The 22,166-nt window shown below is 42.1% G+C and overlaps 1 protein-coding gene across 15 annotated transcripts in view; it reads left to right on the top strand.

Moving 5' to 3' along the window:
- The window catches only part of Mast4 (microtubule associated serine/threonine kinase family member 4), a 604,035-nt gene that overhangs the window by 380,437 nt on the left and 201,432 nt on the right, over nucleotides 1-22,166 (top strand). Inside the window, exons 1-2 of one of the 15 annotated variants that reach the window (XM_031360606.1) lie at nucleotides 676-1,189; nucleotides 5,794-5,874. The exons of 13 other annotated variants lie outside the window; for them this stretch is intronic. In XM_031360606.1, the coding sequence (XP_031216466.1) occupies nucleotides 1,143-1,189; nucleotides 5,794-5,874 (128 nt within the window). In that variant the 5' untranslated portion in view covers nucleotides 676-1,142. Of the gene's footprint in view, nucleotides 1-675; nucleotides 1,190-5,793; nucleotides 5,875-22,166 lie in introns of those variants that run through there. One more of the 15 variants, XM_031360612.1, reaches the window with a different exon arrangement.

The following is a 22,166-nucleotide window of genomic DNA, read 5'->3' as shown; positions in this document are numbered from 1 at the left end:
TGGTGGTGATGGTGGTGGTGGTGGTGGTGGTGATGGTAGTGGTGGTGTGTGTATACCCAGCCTAGTAGTACTTGAAAAATTAGAATCCTTGATGAAAGAAATTTAAGATCTTTTTTTCTTCCCGTGTTTCGTTTCAACCAACCAGTGGTTGCCAAACTTTAAAACATTTTCAAATGCATCAGAGGAAATGACTCAGATATGTTCTTCATATACGACAATAGCAGTGCAGTTAGTTCCAAGTTTTGAATACTGTGGGGAAAAAAAAAACCTAAAACGTGTTCCTTGGATAAATACAGGATGAAACTTTCTGGCTTGTAAAATAGATGCCTTCTCTTTCCTTCCTAATCCATGTTAGATCGCCATTGTAAACTATGGTATACTAAGGTGTTCTCAAAAACAGCATTTCAAAATTAAGACTACGCACTCCTATCTCTCGAATTCCTAGTTGGTACTTTCCCACCACCGGGTTGCACCCGTTCACATAAGTCTCTGCTTTAAAACAAAGTTCAACTTCCCCCAAATTAGCACAGTTAGTTTATTCCTCTTTCTGCTGATGGCCATATATAGAAAAAAATCTAATTATTTCCACCAGGCTGCGTCCCTCATCTCTTGTGGACTACGAGTGATGCTGGTAACTCTGAGGAGAGAGGAAACAGAGCTTCCCTAGGGTGGCAAGTTCAGACCCTAAGTGTCAGGGGGTTGCTGTGTGGGGAGGGGGATAGTTGACATTTTGCTTAAAGGAACTCTTATGTATGATACTGTTGCTTTATATTTTTCCTCCAGTCTGCACTGTGAAAGGGACTCTTTATTTCACTGAGGTAAAAAGTGGGTCTGTGAGTGTAGAGACTTTCTTTAAAAAAAAAAAATCAGAAACCAATTACTTGATATGCAGAGCTGCGAGCCTCGCTCCTTTAACGAAATCAGTGCAGTGCGCACCACAGTTAACCTGAGGAAAGCCGCTGACAGCTCTTGATTCTGCTGGAGGTGGAAGGACCCAAACTTACAGGATCCCCCTCCCCCTTGAGAGGTTGTTAGTCCAGTCCTTTAGAGAGGTTCCTTTTGGCTCTCTCTCTGTCATCACCGGGACGCTGGCAGAGAGTGTGTGTCATGGTTACAATAGAGCGCGGTAACATACACCAACCATGAAAGCCCAGCGGGAAAGGCTACAGATTCCGGGGCTGACCTTGGAGTAAGTATTGTCTGTCTTTAATATTTTAATGCTTTCTGCATGGCACCCGTTTTCTCTTTCCGGGGACCAATAGCTATTTAGCATTTGTTTGCACTGACAGCCTCAGAGCACTGCAGTGTGAGGTGGAGGACCATGTTTTAAATGCATGGCATTTGGTTCGAGCTGATGTGCAAAGCCAGACCAAGCGGGTTTTTTTTTTTTTTTTTTTTTTTTTTTTTTTTTTTTTTTGCACTGCAGTCGTAGGGAAGGAAGGCGCCGCTGCATATTTAAAGTTGCTGAGCCTCAGTTCTGGAAACATCTTAACAGCTCATTGTGAAAGAATGCATCAGTAGGCCATGGTATAGCTGTGTCTTTCTCCTCTCTTGCTGTTTGTGCTCATAACGCCTGCTTCTGAAGAAAGGCCCCTGTCTGCCTTGAATAATAGAGAACATCAGGATGGATGGGCATGCAGAAGGGTTATTTGTGACGATCATTAGATGTGACCCGTGTTTCTTCAGTGCAGCAGAATATTAATGAACTGAAGAACATTTGGAATCCTCTCTGCAGTGTCCAGCCATGGCATACAATGTCTTTACCTAGTTGTGGTCTATGTTTGCTTAGCTAGTTTTTGTTGTTGTTGTTGTTTTCTGCTCTTCTTCTTCTTCATTTTTTTTTCCATACCCATTAATGCATCTCACTGCCTTCCGATTTGATGCAGCTACGTGAAAATGTCCACATCAAATTTGTGGCGCAGAAGTTAGACATCTGTGATGCAGGAAGTGTCAGCAAATTTTTATTTTAAATCTGTTAGTGGAAGATGCAGAAGCTGAGAGTGAGTCTGTGCTGACACGCTTTAAAGAATAAACAGTAAAATATGAGTCTGGTAGGAAAATATAAATACCTGTGTCATTTACAGCACAGATAGGGGATTATATTTTTTTGGTGAAATTTGTCTATCCCCTATAATATCATACTGGACTCTCTTCAAGAACAGAGCTCTTAGGTGTCTATAATTAAGTGTTCATTCCCTTTGAGTTCTGTAGATGCACCTTGCAAGAGAAATTGCCTCCTAAATTAATAAGTCAATGAATGTACAACATCCTAGTGAATACTTTTTAAACCAGTCCTCCCCTTAAAGTCTCTACTTATTTTATTCAAATAAAATGCTCACTCTTGAAAAGTTGGAGTGCTCCCCAGGCCTTCTTGCCAGGTATAATGTTTTCCATAATGGACATAGGAATTATGTTTGCCCATTGCCCTAGTTATTGTCCCACCTGACCCCCACAGTAGTATTAAGCTTCATAATTTTCTCGGAATATGTTAGTGATAGCTATATGATCTTCTACCTTTCCATCCATCCCTGCCCACAGCTTCAGGTGTAGAACCTGCAGCACTCCTCTTCTACAGGAGTTGAACCCCTGGTTTTGAGCCATGTACCCCTGCTCCCTTTGAATTTCAAAAACCCGATTTCACTTTAAGCATTTTCCTCCTTCCATTTTTAAAATCTTGTCCATAACACAAGGAGACAGTTTAAAGTAACTTTTAAAAATTACAATCGATGTGTCCTGTTTTAGACTTGAAAGGCTAAGAAGTTGTCACAATTTTTATGAAGTTGCTCATGATGATACAGGATACAGGAATCAGCTGAATATGGGCATCCCTGGATTTTGATTGGGTATCAGATAGCAGCTCCCCTTTGGTCTGGCTTCTGTGTGGTCAATGTTACTATGCATCTGGATTGCTTCTTTCACTTGAGGAACATAAATAGTAAAATACACTATTGTACTTACATGCCCTTGAAGTTTTTGAAACACCATTTACTCATTATTTTGTTTACATTTGAATGTAAAGTTATAATATACATGGCTAGCTTTGCATTTGTTCATGAGAAAACTTGCCTTTGAGAAAATTCAGCTTCTAGCACTTTCGAGAAGCAGTAGAAATGTTATAATGAAGTTTTAACCCTGACACTATATAAAAGCATATACAATATATATAATGTAATTATTTGGAGACCACATGACAAGGTCTCAACTCACAAACCAAATAGCCTAGAATAGTTTAGGAATGCTATTTCCTGAGACAATCTGATTTTCTTTCAGGCAAGTCTGTTCTCTGTGCACTGTAGCTTTGGAATCCTGCCTGAGTGTCCTTTATATCCCATAGATTTAGTCCAGTTACACAGGGGCAGTTTCTGATTCCTACTTCTTAAATATAAGTTCTACATGTGAGAGAACAAGTAAACAAATATTCTAGAAATTAACAAATTGTCATTTTACGCAGAAACTTGTGAAAACTTTCTATTCCCTATAAAGTCATTTTGTTTTTATAAATGTAACAACTGCTTCATAACACTTCATAGCACACATCATACATGCTTCTGTCTGGAGACAGCATGGTGTGAGGGCCTATGCATGGCTATTTTAAGAAAGGAAAAGACAGATAAGACTCTGGGGCACATAGAGAAGATGCATGCTGTATCTGTGAGCATTCCTGAGAGGTTTCCAATGAGCTGCTAAGTTCAAGTACAGTACATTGAAAACCAGAAGCTTCTGAAGTGCTCTGATGGCAGGAGGAGTCCAAATCCCTAATTCACCAAGAACTGGAACCAACCTGAAGAATGGTTTTAGAAGCTATCAAGCTTCATTGGAACACCTTAGTAAACAGGTGGAAATATTTTGGGCAATATCATACTTCACTATCAATATACTTCACTATATCAATATCATATTTGTGACACATGAAGCCAACTCTCAATTATACACACAATGGGAGACAAAGATACTATTAGACATTTTCAAATAAAATGCATTTAAATTTTATTTTGGCTACTGTTTCCAATTCTCTATGTCACCCAATGATGCTGTGCAGCTGGCTTGAAACCTCTCTTAGACAGAGAGCTCCATTACCAGATCCTTCTCTCAGGTAAGAACACATAATGCAATGTAGAACCATGATCCAGTAGGGAGTCAGTGTGTTCTTTAAGAAACACCTAGTTCTCCAGGCAGTGGTGGCGCATGCCTTTAATCCCAGCACTTGGGAAGCAGAGGCAGGCAGATTTCTGAGTTCAAGGCCAGCCTGGTCTACAGAGTAAGTTCCAGTACAGCCAGGGCTACACAGAGAAACCCTGTCTCAAAAATCCAAAAAAAAAAAAAGAAAAAAGAAAAAAGAAAAAGAAAAAGAAAAAAGAAACACCTGGTTCCAAAATGGGAGTCAGTGTTGCTCACTTCCACCTAAGAGTTAGTAGCAGAATAACTAATTCTCAATCTGATTTTTGTCATGTAAAAATAATTGGGAATTGACAAAGGTCAGTGCCATTTATTTGGTAAGATCTATTGGTAAAATTGTTAATGGAATATAATGTAATATTAATGCTAGGGAGATGGTCTAGGGGGCAAAGTGTTTTCTGTATAAGCATGAAGACCTAAATTAGGATCCCAGAGCATAGGAGTCACGCCTGGAGATACATGCCTATAACCCCAGAAACAGAATGCTGAAAACAGGTGAAACCAAACCCAGGGGCCTAAATGGCAAGTCCCGGGTTCAGTGAGAGACACTGGGTCAGAGAAATACAGGCAGAGCTATGGAGGTCTGTGTCCTGAAGAGAACCTCTGGCTTCCACATGTACACACACATGGGCAAGCATACCTGCACACACATACATGTGTGCCTATCACACACATATGCATGCACGTGCACACACACACACACACAAAAGAAGAAAAGTAACATAGTATGTGTTTTTACCTTTCTACCAGTGAACAGGCATAGGGCCAGAATCACAAAGGAGAAATGGATCTTTCTGACCACCTTGTGATAAATATTTGAGAGTTGGCTCCTAAAAATAGTTAGTGGCTTGGATGAATTTGAGAAGCAACTATTACAATGGCCCAATGATTGTTGAATTGGGGAAAAAAAAGAAAGAAAGAAAAAGAAAAATTTCTCTGATATATAAACTAGTCTACAGTCACCTTTAAGAATTTTGCAAATTTTTTTTAAAAATTATAAATATAAACATTCAGAACCTTGTTATCATTGCCCTTGAGGCTTAGGGGAAAAGACAAAACAAAAAAAAGCAGATAAACAACAACAAAACAATACTGGGTCATTTGCAAAAGGAAGATCTGAATGTTTAAGAACACATCTGTCTTATATGAACATGTTAATATCTGCTTTTTTAAAACATCAGGATTTTAACCTAATTGTTCATCTTCATTGTCTGATGACCACTTCCCCCTAGTTCTGCTCTAGACTTATCCGCCACTCTCAATCTAGAAAAGCTTATACTCAATGTATATTCCATAGAAAATAACATTAGATTGTCTTTGATGCAAAAAAAAAAAAAAAAATCACTATGGCAATATCAGACCAGTTGCTTTGTGACAAAGAAAAGACTCAAATAAAAATGGCAGCCGTGGTTTTCAAAATGCAATTTTCTACAGGAAGCCGCCACCTCATTCTGTATTCTAGAGCAGAAAGGGGCAAGTGATTAGATGATGACCTGTCGCTATTGGTAATCAAATCCTGGTGATTCGGGCCCGAGGGGAGCACGTCCCTCCAGTTAGCAATGCTATTTGTACTGCAATCATTTCTCCCACTTGGAATGATGTTATTTTAACTTTCAGTCTCACTCCAAGGAGCCTGAGTCCAACCCCATCCAGTCCGGGCAGCCCCTGTAGTCCTCTCTTGACCTTTCACTTCTGGAGGTAAGCATGCCTGAGGGCCGTCAGGACTGCTTTATCTTTGAGTCCCTGGGGTCCTTCCAGGCCAGGAACTGTCACACATGGGAGCCTCCTGTCGAATTGGTGCCCTCCTGGGACCATGTGCATCAGTAGACTTTGCTCCCTGGGTTGCCCATTCCGTGTAATGCATCTCAGGGAACATCACTTGCTCTTTGCTTATGACTTGCCCGACTTTTCTCCCGAGGTTTTCACAGGGAATGACTTGGGTGAGGAGTCAGAGCGAAGAGTAGGGCTCGGATGTGATGAAAAGACATTGTATGAGATTCTCAAGGAATTCTTTTATTTTTTAGAGATTTATTTATTTCATGTATGTGAGTACACTGTTGGCTGTCTTCAGACACACGTTACAGATGGTCATGAGCCACCATGTGGTTGCTGGGAATTGAACTCAGGGCTTCGGGAAGAACAGTCTGTGCTCCTAACTGCTGAGCCATCTCTCCAGCCCCAAGAATTCTTTTTTTAAAGAAAAATAAAAAGGTTTTGGATTAATTTTGTTTTTAAGGTTTGGTCCTTCTCTTAGGACGAAATAATTTATTACAGTTCCCAGGAAATTTTCCTAATTTATAATATCACACTATGTGTGTTCCCACAAACTATTTGAGACACTATAATTTATGGGATAACATATTTATTAAAGGGTTTGTATTCTTTAAAATCTTTTTTCTAACTGACTAAAATACTCCTAACCCATAGGCTGATTTCCACTCTTCTCTGTTCATTAACAAAAACTGTGTCTGTGTTCTCTTTGTCACTGTGACAGAAGTGTCCGAGCTAAACAACTTAGAAAGTGGAAAGATGTATTTTGGCTCCTGGTTTCAAGCCATTACAGTGGAATCTGAAAGAAAGAATTAACTATGGAGGTGGATTAATGATTCTGAACTTTGCTTCAGTTCCGCTGATAGGGCTACATTTATTCTTAGGAAAGAGCCTCTCGGCAGACAGACAGAGAATAGCTTATGTAATGCCTTCTTTGGTGACCCTGGGATGAGGTAGAAGGTGATGGTGGGAAGCAAGCTGGACATGCCCCAGCAGTAAGGAAGCAGAGAGACATGTTGAGGCTGGGACACCAGTGTACCTTCCACTCTCAGCTAGGCCCTGCCTCCTAGTTCCCAACATCTTACAGTGACCTCAGCAGTTAACCAAGTTCAGCACATTCACTTTGGGGGACATTTTGGCAGCCTGTTGTAAGACTGCATGATAGAAAATACTAATGCTGTATTGTACTCTATATATTCTAATGGAATTTTTAAATTTGGGTATCATTATGTCTCCATGTGTCTAACAGAATATTATTTACTCAGAGAACTCAACATACTTGTTCTTAAGGAAGAAAGAATGAATTTTTTAATTGAAGTTGACTTTCGGTTGGGAAGGGCAACTTATTACAGTAACAGAAGCTCTATTTTGTATAAGCAAATGAATACAAATTTTGTCATTCCTGTCTAGTGCCTTGAAAGTCCTAACCTAAAATCATAGTTTTGCACATTTATTTTTGTCATATTTCTAAAATAAGATTGAGTGAAAACGTGTGGGGAATTAACTAGAGAGGTGAATTAATGACTTTGAACTTTGGTTCTAGAGTGCTGATAGGATTATATTTATCATTGTAAAAGTGAATTTTAACTTGAAAGTTATATGTAGTAATTTTTGTAAAGCATCATCTAGATCCTAAAACATATGAAAATGTTTTTATCTATCTGGAGAATCCCATTGCTCTTGTAAGCTGAATGGTGATCTATGCATGAGATATGGAAGCTTCTTCTGAGTGCTCAGACCTCTCTCTGCCTTTCCTAAACCAGTATGCTACTCAGAGCGCAAGCAATTGGAATACTGTGGTAGCAGAGGAAGGTGGTGTCCTACAGTGTGGTGGAGAAAAGTTTTATGGAACTAGTGTGCTTTAGCTGGACCGTGAGACATCCTGAAGGTTTGGCATCGACAGCACCAAACAAAGCAGAAGAGAAAAGAGCAACTCTAGGAAGCAAAATGCATTTTTGTGTCGGGGCTGAAGGAGCAGGTTAGCAGCTAACGATGCTAGCCTCACGGCCTCAGCTTGATCCCCAGGGCTCAGAGGATAGAAAGAGACAATTGGCTCTTGCAAGTTGTCCTTTGACCTCTGCATGTGTGTGATGGCTTGTTCTCTCTCTCTCTCTCTCTCTCTCTCTCTCTCTCTCTCTCTCTCTCTCTCTCTCTCTCTCTCTCTCTTTCTGTGTGTGTGTCTCTCTCTGTCTCTCTCTGTCTCTCTCTCTGTCTCTCTCTCTGTCTCTCTCTCTGTCTCTCTCTCTCCCTCTCTCTCTCCCTCTCTCTCTCTCACACACACACACTCTCAAACAAATATAATAACAATTTTTTGAAAATCATGGGCTGATAGACTAGTAGGAGGGTGGAATGGAAGAAAAATAGAGTTGTCAGTAGAGAGATTGTTATGGGTTAGACCTTGATGGGGCAGTGAAGGTGTAACTCGGTTGGTAGCATGCTTATTTAGCAGCATGATACATGAAACCCTGGATCTGCTCCCCATCACCACATAAAACTAGGTGGGCGTGATGGTACAACCTGTAACTCCAGCACACTGATAGCAGAGACAGGAGGATCCGAAATTCAAAGTTGTTCTCAGCTCCATAGCAATCTCAAGGCCAGCCCGGGATATATGAGACCAAATCAAAAAAATTAATTTGATTTGGGACCTCGTTATGCAGAACCTTGACTACTAAACTAAAACTTCTCACTCACCCCCACCCACTACTGCAAGCCATAGGGGAGGATTGCTTCTAACTACAGATAAAGATGCTAACACAGAGAGAGATTAAATAGCTTTGACTCAAGCTGACATCGCACACCTTTCCCCTGTCAGTGACTTCAGACATCTACACTGCTGTGAAATCATTTAGATAGAATTTTAATTACCTGGTTTAGGTAGACCTTGTGACCTGCATTTAGATTCTTTCATTTCCCAAGTGCCTTGCTCAACCCTTGGAATGCAGTAAACAACTAGAGAAAGGTTTGTTAAAGAGTAGATGAATGAATGAGAAGCAGAGAGGTATTAACTAGCTAACGAGTCAGCCACCCAGGCAGAACGACTTAAATACAGAGAACTGTGTTTACCGCTAATCAGCCTAGGACTTTGGAAAGGATCTGCTCCATCCAGGGACCAGTGGTGTCTGCAGCACATACCTTCAAGGATACTATGATGGATTGGAAAGTTCATAGAAAATGGAGCACAATGGATGCTATTGCAGATTCTCTTACTGAAAATGATGTGTTCTGGTCACATCTAATGAAACAGAGCTTACTTGGATTCAGGGAAAGGAGCAAACAGGTTTGGAGAATAGTTAGCAGTCTTTGTCACAGACGTTGATGAAAGAGAGGCGTATATCGTAGGTATTCAGTGGTTAATCTTCAATGATTGATTGAAGCTGAGGTTTCCAGCATGGATGGCTGGACCAGAACCCAAGAGAATACAATTAGGGAGGCAGGACCACATACTAGTGATGAATCTGCCCTAGAACACAAAAGATTGTTTTAGAGAGGGTTATGTGACTGGCATCTTGTACATAAGTGTCTCTTATAGTGTGCTTCAAAATGATGGTCTGATATTATTAGTTGTAGGAATCTAATTGTTTTTATGCCTTTGGGGGGAAAAGTGCATTTATTGTACCTTGGCACTGATGACATTCTTCTCCCTTGGCTATGAGGGGTCAGATTTCTCCCCGGTGCCTTTCTTGTGTGTAGATGTGAAGGTGTAGGGAGAGTGACAGTTGTGCCCTTTTGAGGTGCTGACACAGACTTTCTAAATAAGGTGGTGGAAGGTTCTGCTCCTTTCATGGTAAAGCCCTGGAGGCTGGCGGTGCTGACGCCTGAGTCAGCTCTCCATCTCCAGCAGGTCCCTATGGGCTTCTCCAGGTCAGCCTTCTGGGGGACGGGCCAGAAATGAGAGCTGCAAGCTCCAAGACAGCTCTCCTGAAGAGTAAGCTTTCTGTCTGGGAGATGAGGCCCAGAGATGTTGTACCCAGGTGCCAGCAAAGTGACTTCAGGCTCCTTGTGAGAGGAAAACTTCCTTAGGAAGCTTTCTGGAAAATGTGATGGACTTGCTCCCCTGACTGGAGCCAGTTTCAGGAAAGCTAAATGCCCGCCTAGCTGGAAAGAAGCAGAGTACAGCCCTGCACTAACACAACAAGAGGTCCTTTCTGTCTTCAAATTCGAAAGTTTTTGTTTGTTTTTTAGTCCTCCAGCCATGCTGGGGAAAAAAGGTAATATCAATACATACCTTAGTTCCTAAACAAAATATATACTTAATTCTGAACACCGGTTTCTCAGCTGCCAGTGTGATGCCACTCTGAAGACCTTAAGTGTCCTTGGTACATGTCTTCCCTCTCCACTTCTGAGACAACTATAGCAGTTCAGAATTCCCCATAATTCCAGCATTTAAAATATTCTATTCCTTCTCCATGCTTCTCCCATGTCCTTCCTTTCACCCATAAATGAAAATACACACACTGAATTCCTTGTCCAGTGCGGCACTAGTTCCAGAAAAAAAAAGCAGTGTCATTGTGCTGTAAACGCCACCAGGAGAATACACCTTGTCTACTCGTTCACACACGTATTCATGAATCCTCCATAGTTCTGATAGGTACAAGAGAGGCTCCCGAAACGAGGATCGGCTGAATGAGTGCTTGTGAGTATTGCCCAGGACTTGAGTCTGGTCTGATTTTTATATTTTAACCTGTGCTCAGGACTAGGTGTGTCTGAGAGTGGTCTTGACCTCTTGAAACAGAGAGCTTGAATTGTGATTCTTCCACAAATTGTTAAGTTCCACTGTCAAAAACATAAACCCTGACCAGGGAACAGCACCCAGCAATACATGGAGGACAATATAAAGAGGTTTGATTGATGAAGCCTGTGTTAGAGACTGTGCCTGACTAAGGTGAGGGGCATAAAACATGTTCTAGAAATCAAGGCATGATGCGTTGAGGAAAAGAGTTAGAGTGCACACTCTGGAGGGAGAGACTGGCCTGCCTAACATTTTACCATCTTTTGAGTACCCAGACCAGTACCTGGAATGTCCTGACAGTCCGCATCTTACCATGGTTCCAGTTGGGGGGGGGGATATTGACATTTCCGTGGTGCACAACTGGATGTGTTCAGTAGAAGCCAGGCTTCACGTTTTGAATGTTGTTCTTTTTCCAAGCTAGTTGCATGTGATCTTATCTTTTTGTGCTGGCCAGCAGCACTGAGCTGTAGTTCCCAGCCAGCCCTGTGATCAAGAAGGGGAAAAGTGCCCAGGTGGTGGTGGTGCACGCCTTTAATCCCAGCGCTTGGGAGGCAGAGGCAGGCAGATTTCTGTGTTTGAGGCCAGCCTGGTCTACAGAGTGAGTTCCAGGACAGCCAACCCTGTCTCGAAAAAAAAAAAAAAAAAAAAAGGGGAAAAGCCAAATGTGTTGTTGCTAGACGCTGATGATAATTGATTCTGGACATTAAATATGGTTTTATTTGGATAGAGCCTCATTATTAGTTGAGGGGCACCAATACTAAATACTAAATAAAGTTCTTGTTGCTGAATGGGTTTTGAAAAACTAGAGAAGGGTCTGAGTGGTTGGTCAGTGAGTAAAAGTATTTACCATGCAAGTGTAGGGACCTGAGTTTGGATGCTCAAACCCACAGACCAGTTCTTACTGGCCATGTTGTTCACATGTCTATAATCCCAGCATCTGTATAAGGGGATGGGAGAGGGCAGGACCATCCAGATCATATGGTGAGAGAAGCAGAGAAACAATATAGAGACCCTGTCTCAAACAAAGTAGAAGGCAAGGACTGACACCTAAGGTTGTCTTCTGTCTTCTCCGCGTGCACCATAGCACATGTGCACCCATATTCACACACACACACATACACACCCATGAGCACATGCACATACATTATTGCACACATATAGATTAAAAAAAAATAGAGAGCTATGATTGGAGAGATCCAGAGCTACTTGTAAGGAACTGAAGCCCTTCAGTGAGTCTGAGTTGGCCTGGCAGTGTTTGGTCTCTGAGTGGGTTGCCCTGGGTCTGGGGGCTCCTTTCCCCCAGCCCATTGCATTACTTCATTCATTCACGTTAGCTGACTGGCCCTGGAGGCATCTGAGATTTTTGACTGGAAAGACTAGGAAAGTTCTTGATTCTTGGCCGGTGTCTCTAAGCCTGCAAGCGCCGTGACCTTGAGGCCATTGTGAACTCCCTGGACCCTGAATGTATAGCCTCCGTCTGCAAATTACTCACCTCAGTGGGAACTTAGGAACAGTAGCTTCTCAGCACTGAGTGTGCCTTGTGCCAGCAAGAACACAACACATGGTGTTTCTGGGAGTGGTGAACAACAAAGGCAGGCAGTACCTTAGCCAGGAGGGCATTAAGAAGAACGACGTCAGGTAGCGCAATCTTTCCCGAGAGCTGGAACATTTGTCTTGCTGCTGGAAATGTGACTGAGTATCCACGGCCGCCTGGATTCCCTTCACTTCACTTGTTGCCATGGTGAGGACATAGTGTTTACCAGGAGTTCGGCAATATGTTCTGATTCTGTGTCCCCTCCTCACCAGAAACCTCACTGTGTCCCCTTCTCACTAGAATGTCACCTGACTGCAGAACCACTGCACCCTTTTAGTTCCTTTTAGTGGCTGAATGCAGCCACTCTTTGTATCCCTCCCCCTCCTCTTTGGAGAAAACACTACCAAAAAAAAAAAAAAAAAATCTGAAAAAGCTCACAGCAGATGGTAGTTTCTCTGTACTCTACAAGTTCCTGTGCTTTTGTGAATGTGACGGTTTAATGAATTGCCTTATATGGTCCCGAGTTTTATTTCTGAATTATTCTGTAGTACTAAATCGATGTAAGGTAGTCACTCTGTGGAGGATGGCTCTGCCAGACAGAGATGATCCTAGTGGTCACACACTGTGCTGACCTTGCGGGCGTGGCTGAGGCAGAGATGGGGAGGTTGGCAGCCTCAGATGTCACTGAAGAGGTGGCAGGGACAGTGTGGACAAGCCTGTTAGCACTTCTACTGACCCACCCTTCCCACATTTCTGCGAGTGTTGCCACTGGAAGACTGCTGTTGTTAGACTGCAAAGGAGGACCAAGCTGTTCTCTGTGGTTCTCTGGGAGGGATGAGTGCAGGGTAGACAACTTCACATGTCACGTAAATGGGTGAGGATTCATAAAACAAACATGGTTTCCTTTTCTTTTACTGGAACATCGTGTGCTTTGAGACAAGTTCTTGTTATAGAGGTCACACTGTCCTTGACCTTCAAGTCTTATATGTTTGAGGGTCCTAAGTGATGGAATTACAGATGTGTACCTCCACACCTAGCTTAACTATATATGTATCTATGCACATATTTATGTATTATATATTAATGGACGTCATAACCTCATAATCTTATCTGCTATGCAGTCATACAATCTAATTAGGGGGCAAAGTCGTAGGGGGCCAGATAGCAAGCAAGGCTATTGAGGACAGTGGAGTCTGGGGAATATGTCAATCCTTGCAGAGCCTGTGTATACATGCACCACTGTAGGCATGTTCCTGACCCTGGAAACAATTTGTCCTCATGATTACATTTTTCCATCACTTGCTTATGTTTGCACACTCACTTTTCCATTTACTCTGCTGACATGGGTTCAACTCCCAAATCAGTAATCTACATGCTTGCATGTGCAGTGGCTTAGTTTTCAGCATTTGTAGAGAGCGCTCACCCTGTGCCTGGTGCTACTCTTGATGTTTCACACATATGGACATGGCGTCTGTGGGGGTGGGAACTGAATTTGTTGACTGCTGAGGCACTGGAGGCCTAGGGGGAGTGTGTCTGTGGGGACAGCATTTTCCTCTTTACCCTGGTCCAGATCCTGTTTGACTTTGCAATGGTGTGATTATTGCAGTCCTTGTGCACTGACACCCTCCTAATTAGAACTCCAGACTATCCCTATTTCCCAGTGTGTAGAATATGTTCTGCTGTGGTCCTCGCTTCAGCCTTGGGCTGTAGAGCCTCATTGCTCTTCTGTAGCACGTGCCTGTTCTGTCACCCTTTATCCCAGCATCCACTTACAGTCACTGTAATTACGTTTCCAGAATATAATATTCCATTTAGAGAGGGGAATTTTGTCATTAGGGAAAAACCTCTGCTTGGTCCTGCATGCATTATTCCATCTTCTGCCCACTTCGCCCTTTTAAGATTATTTTAGAGAGTCTAGATGTTGTAATGTGGCTCAAATTAGGTTCAGTTGGCAGCCAGGCCTTGGGTCCCAGAAGCTCCAGGATCTGTGCTGTTGCAAGCTGAACAGGATAAGCCAGCTTCCTTAGCTAGAATGACCTTCTGCTGCCTGGGGTGACAATCTTCTCACCACCGCTGTGACCTTTGGGGGGTCCTCTGAGCCCTATTAGGGGAGTGTTCTCCTCGTGACTGAAGAACTAGTGTCATTGCATTTGCGAGGAGCCAGGACCTTTCCTTTATACCATGCACTCTTGGCCCTTCCTTTGACCCTAGCAGCTCTGAGTGCCCATTCTTGAGCTCTTTTATGGCCCAAATATTCTAACTAGTCCGCTGAACTCACTTTTTGAATTTTGGCTTAATGTTGAAATTACCGTCTGGAGCTTTCACCACTACCTAATGCTAATTGTTCTTGTAGTAAATGAAAAATAAAATAAGAAAAAGAAAAAAAAACCTACTTGTCAAATGTGTGCATGTATCCATCAAGGTGAGTCTGTGTGTGTATGCGCCTGTGCGCGTGCATGCGTGTGTGTGTGTGTGTGTGTGTGTGTGTGTGTGTGTGTGTGTATACATGTCTATTTGCCTGTGTGTTTTGGACTCAAGGCTCTGACCCATGTTCCATTTTGTGACTAGAAAAAACAGCATTCTACATCATTTAAAGAAAAAATAAACCTGTTTCCCACATTTAAAAATCTGTGGATACAGCTATTAACACCCACCATGTTGATGAGAGAATGAAATTGTGATATTCTTTGAAAGCACAGAACGGTGATATAGTCAAGCGCAGAGGTGTCTCAGCTAGGGAAGTCATACAAGTGCAAAACCGAAGGGGGAAGAAAGGCCCCTGAAGGCTCCCCAGCAGCAGCATGGATAGTCATACCTCTTGGGGGTGTTGTGAGAATGAATTAGGGAACACTTGGGAACTGTTCCAAGATGAGTACTCTGTCTTATTATTCTCAGCTTTGTATTGTTGTTGGAAACCGAGCATTCAGAATGAGCTACAAAGTCCGATATGCTCCTGAAGATGCTACGTATTCTAGTTTCATGTAGCAGAGAGTGAAGAGTTTTGATGGGCTTGCTCTAGTTATGCTGGTGACCCCTGGAAGAAAGGGAGATGAGCTGTAATCCCTGGAGTCTTCTGCTTTTCCATTTTCTTTTCCCATGAGATTTACTCACTGGTTACTGGCAAGGAGACATTATAGACATACGTCAAACTGGGTGGGAGGAGCATTTCTTTCTCACTGTGCTGTTAGAATGTATTCTTCAATGCTATTTCAAGGCTCCTAGTTGCCTGTTCCCACCTTACACCAGGTTCTGAGTCCCAAAGTCACTACTCTTATCAGTTTGGCTTGTTTGTTTTTTTTTTTTTGAGACAGGGTCTTACTGTACAGCTTTGGTTGGCCTGGAACTCATTATATAGACCAGGTGAGCCTTGAACTCACAGTAGTTCCCTTGCTTCCAGTGCTTGGTTCAGAAGTCATCTTTAATTTCTCACATTTAATCTTTTAGCTTGCTCGTGCCATGTGGTGAGGGTCTGTGTGTGTGACGGGTTGGAAAGCACTGTTGGCAGTATGTGATGGTTAGCTTTGTCAATATGAAACAGTCTAGAACCATCTGAGATCACATGTAATTAAACTGAACTATGTGCACCACTCTGGGAGAAGTCCCTTGATTCATGAGAAGACTTGCCCACAGTGGAGAGCACCTTTCCCTGGGCAGAAGTCCTGGACTGTGGAGAGTGGAGAACATGAGCTCAGCTCCAGTATGCATACATTGGTTTATTGTCCTTTGTTCCTAATTGACTGTGGCTAGGATATGACTGGCTACTCCAGGTTCCTAACTGCCTTGACTCCCCCACAATGATGGTCTCCAATGGAAATTGTGGGCCAAAGAAGCCTGTTCTCACATACATTGTTTTCTTTTGCCAGAGTAATTTAGCACATGATGGGAAATGAAAATAATCTGTCCTGCCACGGCTATGGATTGCACTCTCGGTCTCTACAGTAACCACCTTAGTGAACAACATCAATAGATTTTTGTAAGAAGCAGCCAGCCTTCTGGCTTAGTCAGCCTTTGTCCTCTGTGTCTCAAGCATCCAGCACTCCCTCCTCTACTCAGAACCTTCCAACAGCTTCCTGCTATTGTTCATATCCTGTTTCCCGCCACTCCTCACTCATTTTTTGGGGTCACATTGGACTGCTTCTTCTTTTTTTTTTTTAAGGATTTATTTATTTATGTATGTTATGGATATGAGTGCTTTGTCTTCATGTACACAAGAGGGAATCATATCCCACCACTGATGGTTGTGAGCCACCATGTGGGTGCTGGGAATTGAACTCAGGACCTCTGGAAGAGGAACCAATGCTCTTAACCACTAAGATATCTCTCCAGCCCCCTAAACTGTTTTTTTTTTTGACTAGTCTAAGCAGGTTTCTATATGGTAGCTGATGATTTTCTATCCTCCCAGAATGTTCACTTACTTCTTCAATTAAAAGAAAAAATTCCAAACCCCCCAAAACGTTAAATGAATAGTGCAGTCAACAGCCCTGGCCACCCTTGATTCACCCCTAAGACCCCCCATGCTTGTCCAGTGCTCCCTCCTGCCCCTCCTTCCTTTGCAACTCCTATATGTATTTGAAAGTAATTTCCAGGCATCTAAACACATAACCTTTGAATACTTTTAACATCTATATCTTATGAGCAAGTGCATTTTCCTTTCTAACCATAGTGTGATTATTTGACCAATAAATAAAGCAATATAACAAAGTCGCTGTCAAGGACCTTAATGTATGCTTTGATATGGAGATACAACTGTCTATAAAAGTTTTATTTGTGTTTGTTTTTAATTCTAATGGTACTAGGCATCAAAATTTGGAGTGTTATGCATACTAGGCAAACATTCTATCACTGAAGCCTGTAAGTTGCTTTTGTTTGTTTTGTGTCTTTTTTTTTTTTAATCCAGGACCCAATTAAAAATCAAAAATTCCCTTGAGTTGTCAAATGCCATGTAGCAGTTGCCAATTAAACCTACTCAAATTGTCCCAGTAGCAGCAGTGGTGGCACATTTTCCTTGCTATACACCCCAACGTTCTGGGTTCCTGAATGAAAGGCACACACACACAGAGATACAACACACACTCACTCTTTCTCTTTCTCTCTCTCTCTCCTCTCTCTCTCTCTCTCTCTCTTTCTCTCTCTCTCTCTCACACACGCACGCACGCACGCACGCACGCACGCACGCACATACACGCACACACAGCCTTATATTTTAATATGCCTTAAGCAGCTCAATGGTTGGGCCATTCTCAAACCTCCATGTGGCTAACACCTCCCCTCTGATATTCCTGAGTTATTACTTACTAAAATCCATACTCCGCCTTTGTTGCCCTAGACCCATAGTGGTTGGGGGAGGAGGCTGGGGCTGCTCTTCCCCAACTCTTACATGTTGGCTGTCTCTTTGCCTTCTACTTCTCAGACCTGGTCTTTTCTCCTCTCCCAGCATGGCAGTTCTCCCCTCTTTCTTCCTCCCTTTGTCCCCTTGCAAGGAAGCCTAAAGTCATGCCTCTGTCTCCCTGTCCAATCATTGGCTGCTGGCAACTTTACTTATCAATCAAAACCAACTTGGGACAGGAATCCTTAGCATCTTATATGCGGATTCTCATGCAATTTTTGGGGACCCAATTAATATAATACAAATGTTAGACCAAATCCACAACAATGTCACTACCTCTTTTAGCTGGTAAACTCATCCTTTCCCCTACTTTTCTTCTTTTCTGAACATTGTCAATTTTGAAGTGAGCCCCGTCCACTCTGCAGTGGTCCACTATACTAGACACAATCTACACTGTGCCTTAGGTCCCTCTGGCTCAGACCCTGGTTCAAGATACATGACAAGAGGGGGTGGAATTTTTCCTTACCAAGAAGCCTGAAATCCAGTACCTGCAAGGACAGCTGGCGATGCTCTATTGTGGCCTCAAGCAAGAGGCCTGAAGCCCTGTGTCTAACGTTCCCTATACTCATGTGCCTTTTGCTTTACTAAGCCCTGCATGGGGTAATATTTTGATTTCATGTGAATAATATCTTTCTACCAACAAAATTATCCACACTGGCTTTTATATTCATCAATGACCTTGTTTGGATGAGTTTTGTGCTGAAATTTGTCACAGGTTTCTAGTTCTGTCACTAATTCATCAGCTAAGGAACTTTCTCTCTTTTTTCTCTCAATTTTAGGCATGTTACTGTTGACTCATACATTTTTAAACAAGAAATAGAAAACAAATTTATTTGGCATATAATAATTTACAACTATCATATCTCTTTTGAGCCATCATGCTGTCCTAAGATTCATCAGTGGGAAGCCTTTTAAGCTGATTCTAGGTCCTTCTGACATGACCCTATTAGTCTTTGAGTGTGTCCTAATTTTTGAACACTACACGATGTTCTAGCTGTCCAGAACAGCTAAAGGAACACCCACCCAGTGCCCACACGGTTCTCCCCCCTGCTGTCTGTACTAAATGTTACTGCAACGGAACAGTACTCCCTAGCTACAGCCGAAACACCTCATCGCCCTCCCCCCCACCCCCAACCCCTGTTCACTGCTTCATGACACTTCCTGCAGTGAATATTTTCACCTGACACATGTCATTTGTTGTTCTTGTTGTTGATTGTTTCCAAAAAGAACAAGACATCCAGGTTAGCAGGGACTTGCCTGTTTTGTTTAATACCTGGTCCCTGGTATGTGATGCATTCTACAGTCTTAACAATGGGCCATTGGGAAGATGAATTAGTTGACCCATATTGCCAGCCCACATCAAGCTTCTTCAGATTATCAGTTGAGGAGATGAATCAGGCAGACTGCAAGGGCATATAGCCATTTGGGGGGAGTCCACTGCAATTTTGAATAGCTCCCTGACTTTGTCTTTTGGGGTTACTCAGAACTGTTACTAACCATACATTACAAATGCCACTCAAGCACTTGGCAGTTGACTGTGGAGCATTAACGATACACTTCTTCCTCTTTAGTTTCTCCGAACAGAAGGTCTGGCTATTTTAGAAATTAAAAAAAAAAAAAAGAATATGTAACACTTGACTATGTTAGAAAAATTTTTTTGCATGAAAGCTAATGTTGGTAACTAAAAATCAAGTACAATGAGGCTTTTCTAAACTTGGCTGGTGGTGTTCTATACTTAATACAATAAAAATCCTACAAAAAAAATGGGACTTTTTTTTTTGTAAAGGCTGAGGTGTACATTGACTTGAAAGATATTTTTTCCTGCTGAGATGGTAAGAACTAAGCCAAGGATGTAGGGCATGAATCATGTGGTATATGTAACACAGTTGATTTTGTATCAGAGTTGAATGGTGGCCCCAAAGACACCAAATCCTAATTGACAGAACCTAGAAATGTTACCTTACCTAAAAAAATAAAGAGCCTTGGCAGATTGGTTAATTTAAGGATTTTTGAAATGAAGAGATGCTCCTACAGCATCTGTAGTCCTTCTGTCTAATCACAGAGGTCTTATAGGAGAACAGGGTAGGCTTCGGGAAATGGATCCATTGCTAAAGCATTTGCTGTAAAAGCTTAGGCACCTGAGATTGAATTTCTCACAGTTATATAGGAAGCTGAGTGGGGCAGCATGTTTAATCCTAATGCTGGGGAGACCAATGAGGACCCCAAGGGTTTGTCTAGTGGAATTAGTAGCTCCAGATTCAGTGAGATACTTGTCTCAAAAAGTAAGTAAATACACACACACACACACACACACACACACACACACACATATACACATACACACACACTTATAAAACATACATACAATGGAGTTCCATTGAAGCAACACTGAACATTGACGGCTGCCCTCCACAGACATGCACATATGCACATAAATGTGACCATATGCATACACATCCACAGTAAGAGAGGCAGAGAGATTTAACACATTAAGAAGCTAGAAGAGGCAAAGGACAGACTCTGTCTTATAGCCCCCAGTGACCATGGCCTGTTGTCATCACGATTTGGGATTTCTTGATACTACTCCAGAACATGCAAAAATAAACTTTCCCTTTTTTTAATCTCCTGAATTTGCAGTGATACATTACAGCAGCCTTGGGAAGTGGGTGCATTGGTATCTGGACCTTTCCTTTTATTGTGATCCTCAAATGGACCCACTGAAGGCAGCATAGTATCTTTACCTCAGTTTAGTGGGCAAAAGAGCAAGGGTTGAATCATGTGACCATGTGACTTAGACCAGCTTTTCTATTCTTAGCCTGGAACTCCTTTCACTAGATCTCCCGGCCTTTTTCTAGAAACATGAACCAGCACAGAATACTCCTGGTGATGTTTCATAGATGCTTCACAGACCATCGTGGCTCAGGGAGAGACATGTGGTAGGAACTGTGGGTGCTTTGAAGAAAATAGATATTTAAAGAATGAGAACATGACCAGTGTGCCAGCTCCAGTTCAGGGGGGTTGTATTCCCTGTTTTCACATTAGCCTTTTATAACTTTCCAGACTTTAGATGCTATTCAGCCTATATGTATCTGTGCATGGAGAGATGCGACCTTTGTTATCTCAAAGACAGTGCATTAGTACTTCTCTCAAGAAGTCATGGTTTTCATCTGCAGTGTGGCTGCCTGACTTGTTAAATGCAAAAAGAAAAATGCATGAAGTATCATAGGCTCCCAGCCCCCTTCTCCTGCTGCAGGCCTATGCTGCATCATGGCCCTTTGCTGTCTGATAACTTCTTACTTCGATGATGGGGCCTTCATGTTCTCTAACTTACTCAGATGCGGCCTTCATGTTCTCTAACTTACTCAGCAGTCCCTGTGTTCTGAGCACCATGCACAGGAATATGGGGGATGAATATTGGAAGGACTCCATCTCTCCCTAAGGGAGTTCTCAGATATGTCTGGAAAAACAGCCAGAGAATCTGCATAGCTGAAGTGTGATAGCCAGGTACCGTAATGACAGTCACATGCTGCGCCTTGTGTCTGCACAATGGAACAAGAACACAGAATGTTTAATGCACGGGACTGATTGCTCCCTTAGAGTAGCATCTTGAGAAACAGTAGTGACAGAACTGGAACTCAGAACTCAGAACCCACTGATGTTCCCATTTCCTAAGGCATTTCGTTTCTGTTTTCTGCCTTTTGGGGACTTCAAAGTAATTTTTTTTGTTAGTGTTTTCTGTATTTATTCAGATAATATCTTACTCCAAACTCATATATATACATATATATAAATCTTTACATTGCTTGCTTATTTTGAGACACTATTTTACTCCATCACTTTGTAAGTTTCATTGTGGATGAAAATGAGAGTAGTATCTTGTAGTTCTTCCTAGTTCAATCAAATGAACCCCTCTATTCTCTTCCTTCCTCTAGAAGCCACACACTTGATTAAGTACATCCAAGGTTGGGAAGCCCTCATGTGACCTGCAGGAAGGAGACCCTTGTCTACTAAGAGAAGTTAGCACCTAAAATAAGCCTTTCTAGTGGCCTAAAACTATGGCTTTGGAATTCTTTGTAAAACCTTGTAAGCTAATGTCTATCGGTCAGTCGGCCAGAAAAATGTACTGTTCTGTCAACTCAATTGCCAGGGGAGAAGTGTGAAGAATGTTCTGAGTGTGGAAAACTTCAAGCCACTGAGTTACATTATGAACATCACATGAGTGGTGTCACCAGAGGATATCAAAATTGGGAGCTGGATTTGAACCTAACTATGAAGGATGTCTAGGGAGTGTGTAGAAAGGAGGAAAGAGCATCCCTGGAGATGAACAGAAAAACAGATATGAAAGGATGGCTAGCAGTATGTTCAGGGATAGAGAACAAGTCCTATCTTGAGGAATTTGCATAATGCTACAAGCAAATAGAGGGGCCTTCATAGAAAAGGAAGATTGGGATTAGACTATATACTGTCTATCTTGCCAGTTTTTTTTTTTCTTGCCAGTTTTTTTGTTTGTTTGTTTGCTTGCTTACTTTTTGGTTTTTGTTTTGGTTTGTTTGATTTTTTTTTTTTTT

This window comes from Mastomys coucha, unplaced genomic scaffold, assembly GCF_008632895.1.
Source record: "Mastomys coucha isolate ucsf_1 unplaced genomic scaffold, UCSF_Mcou_1 pScaffold8, whole genome shotgun sequence".
NCBI lineage: Eukaryota > Metazoa > Chordata > Mammalia > Rodentia > Muridae > Mastomys > Mastomys coucha.
This window is presented reverse-complemented; position numbering and strand designations above follow the sequence as displayed.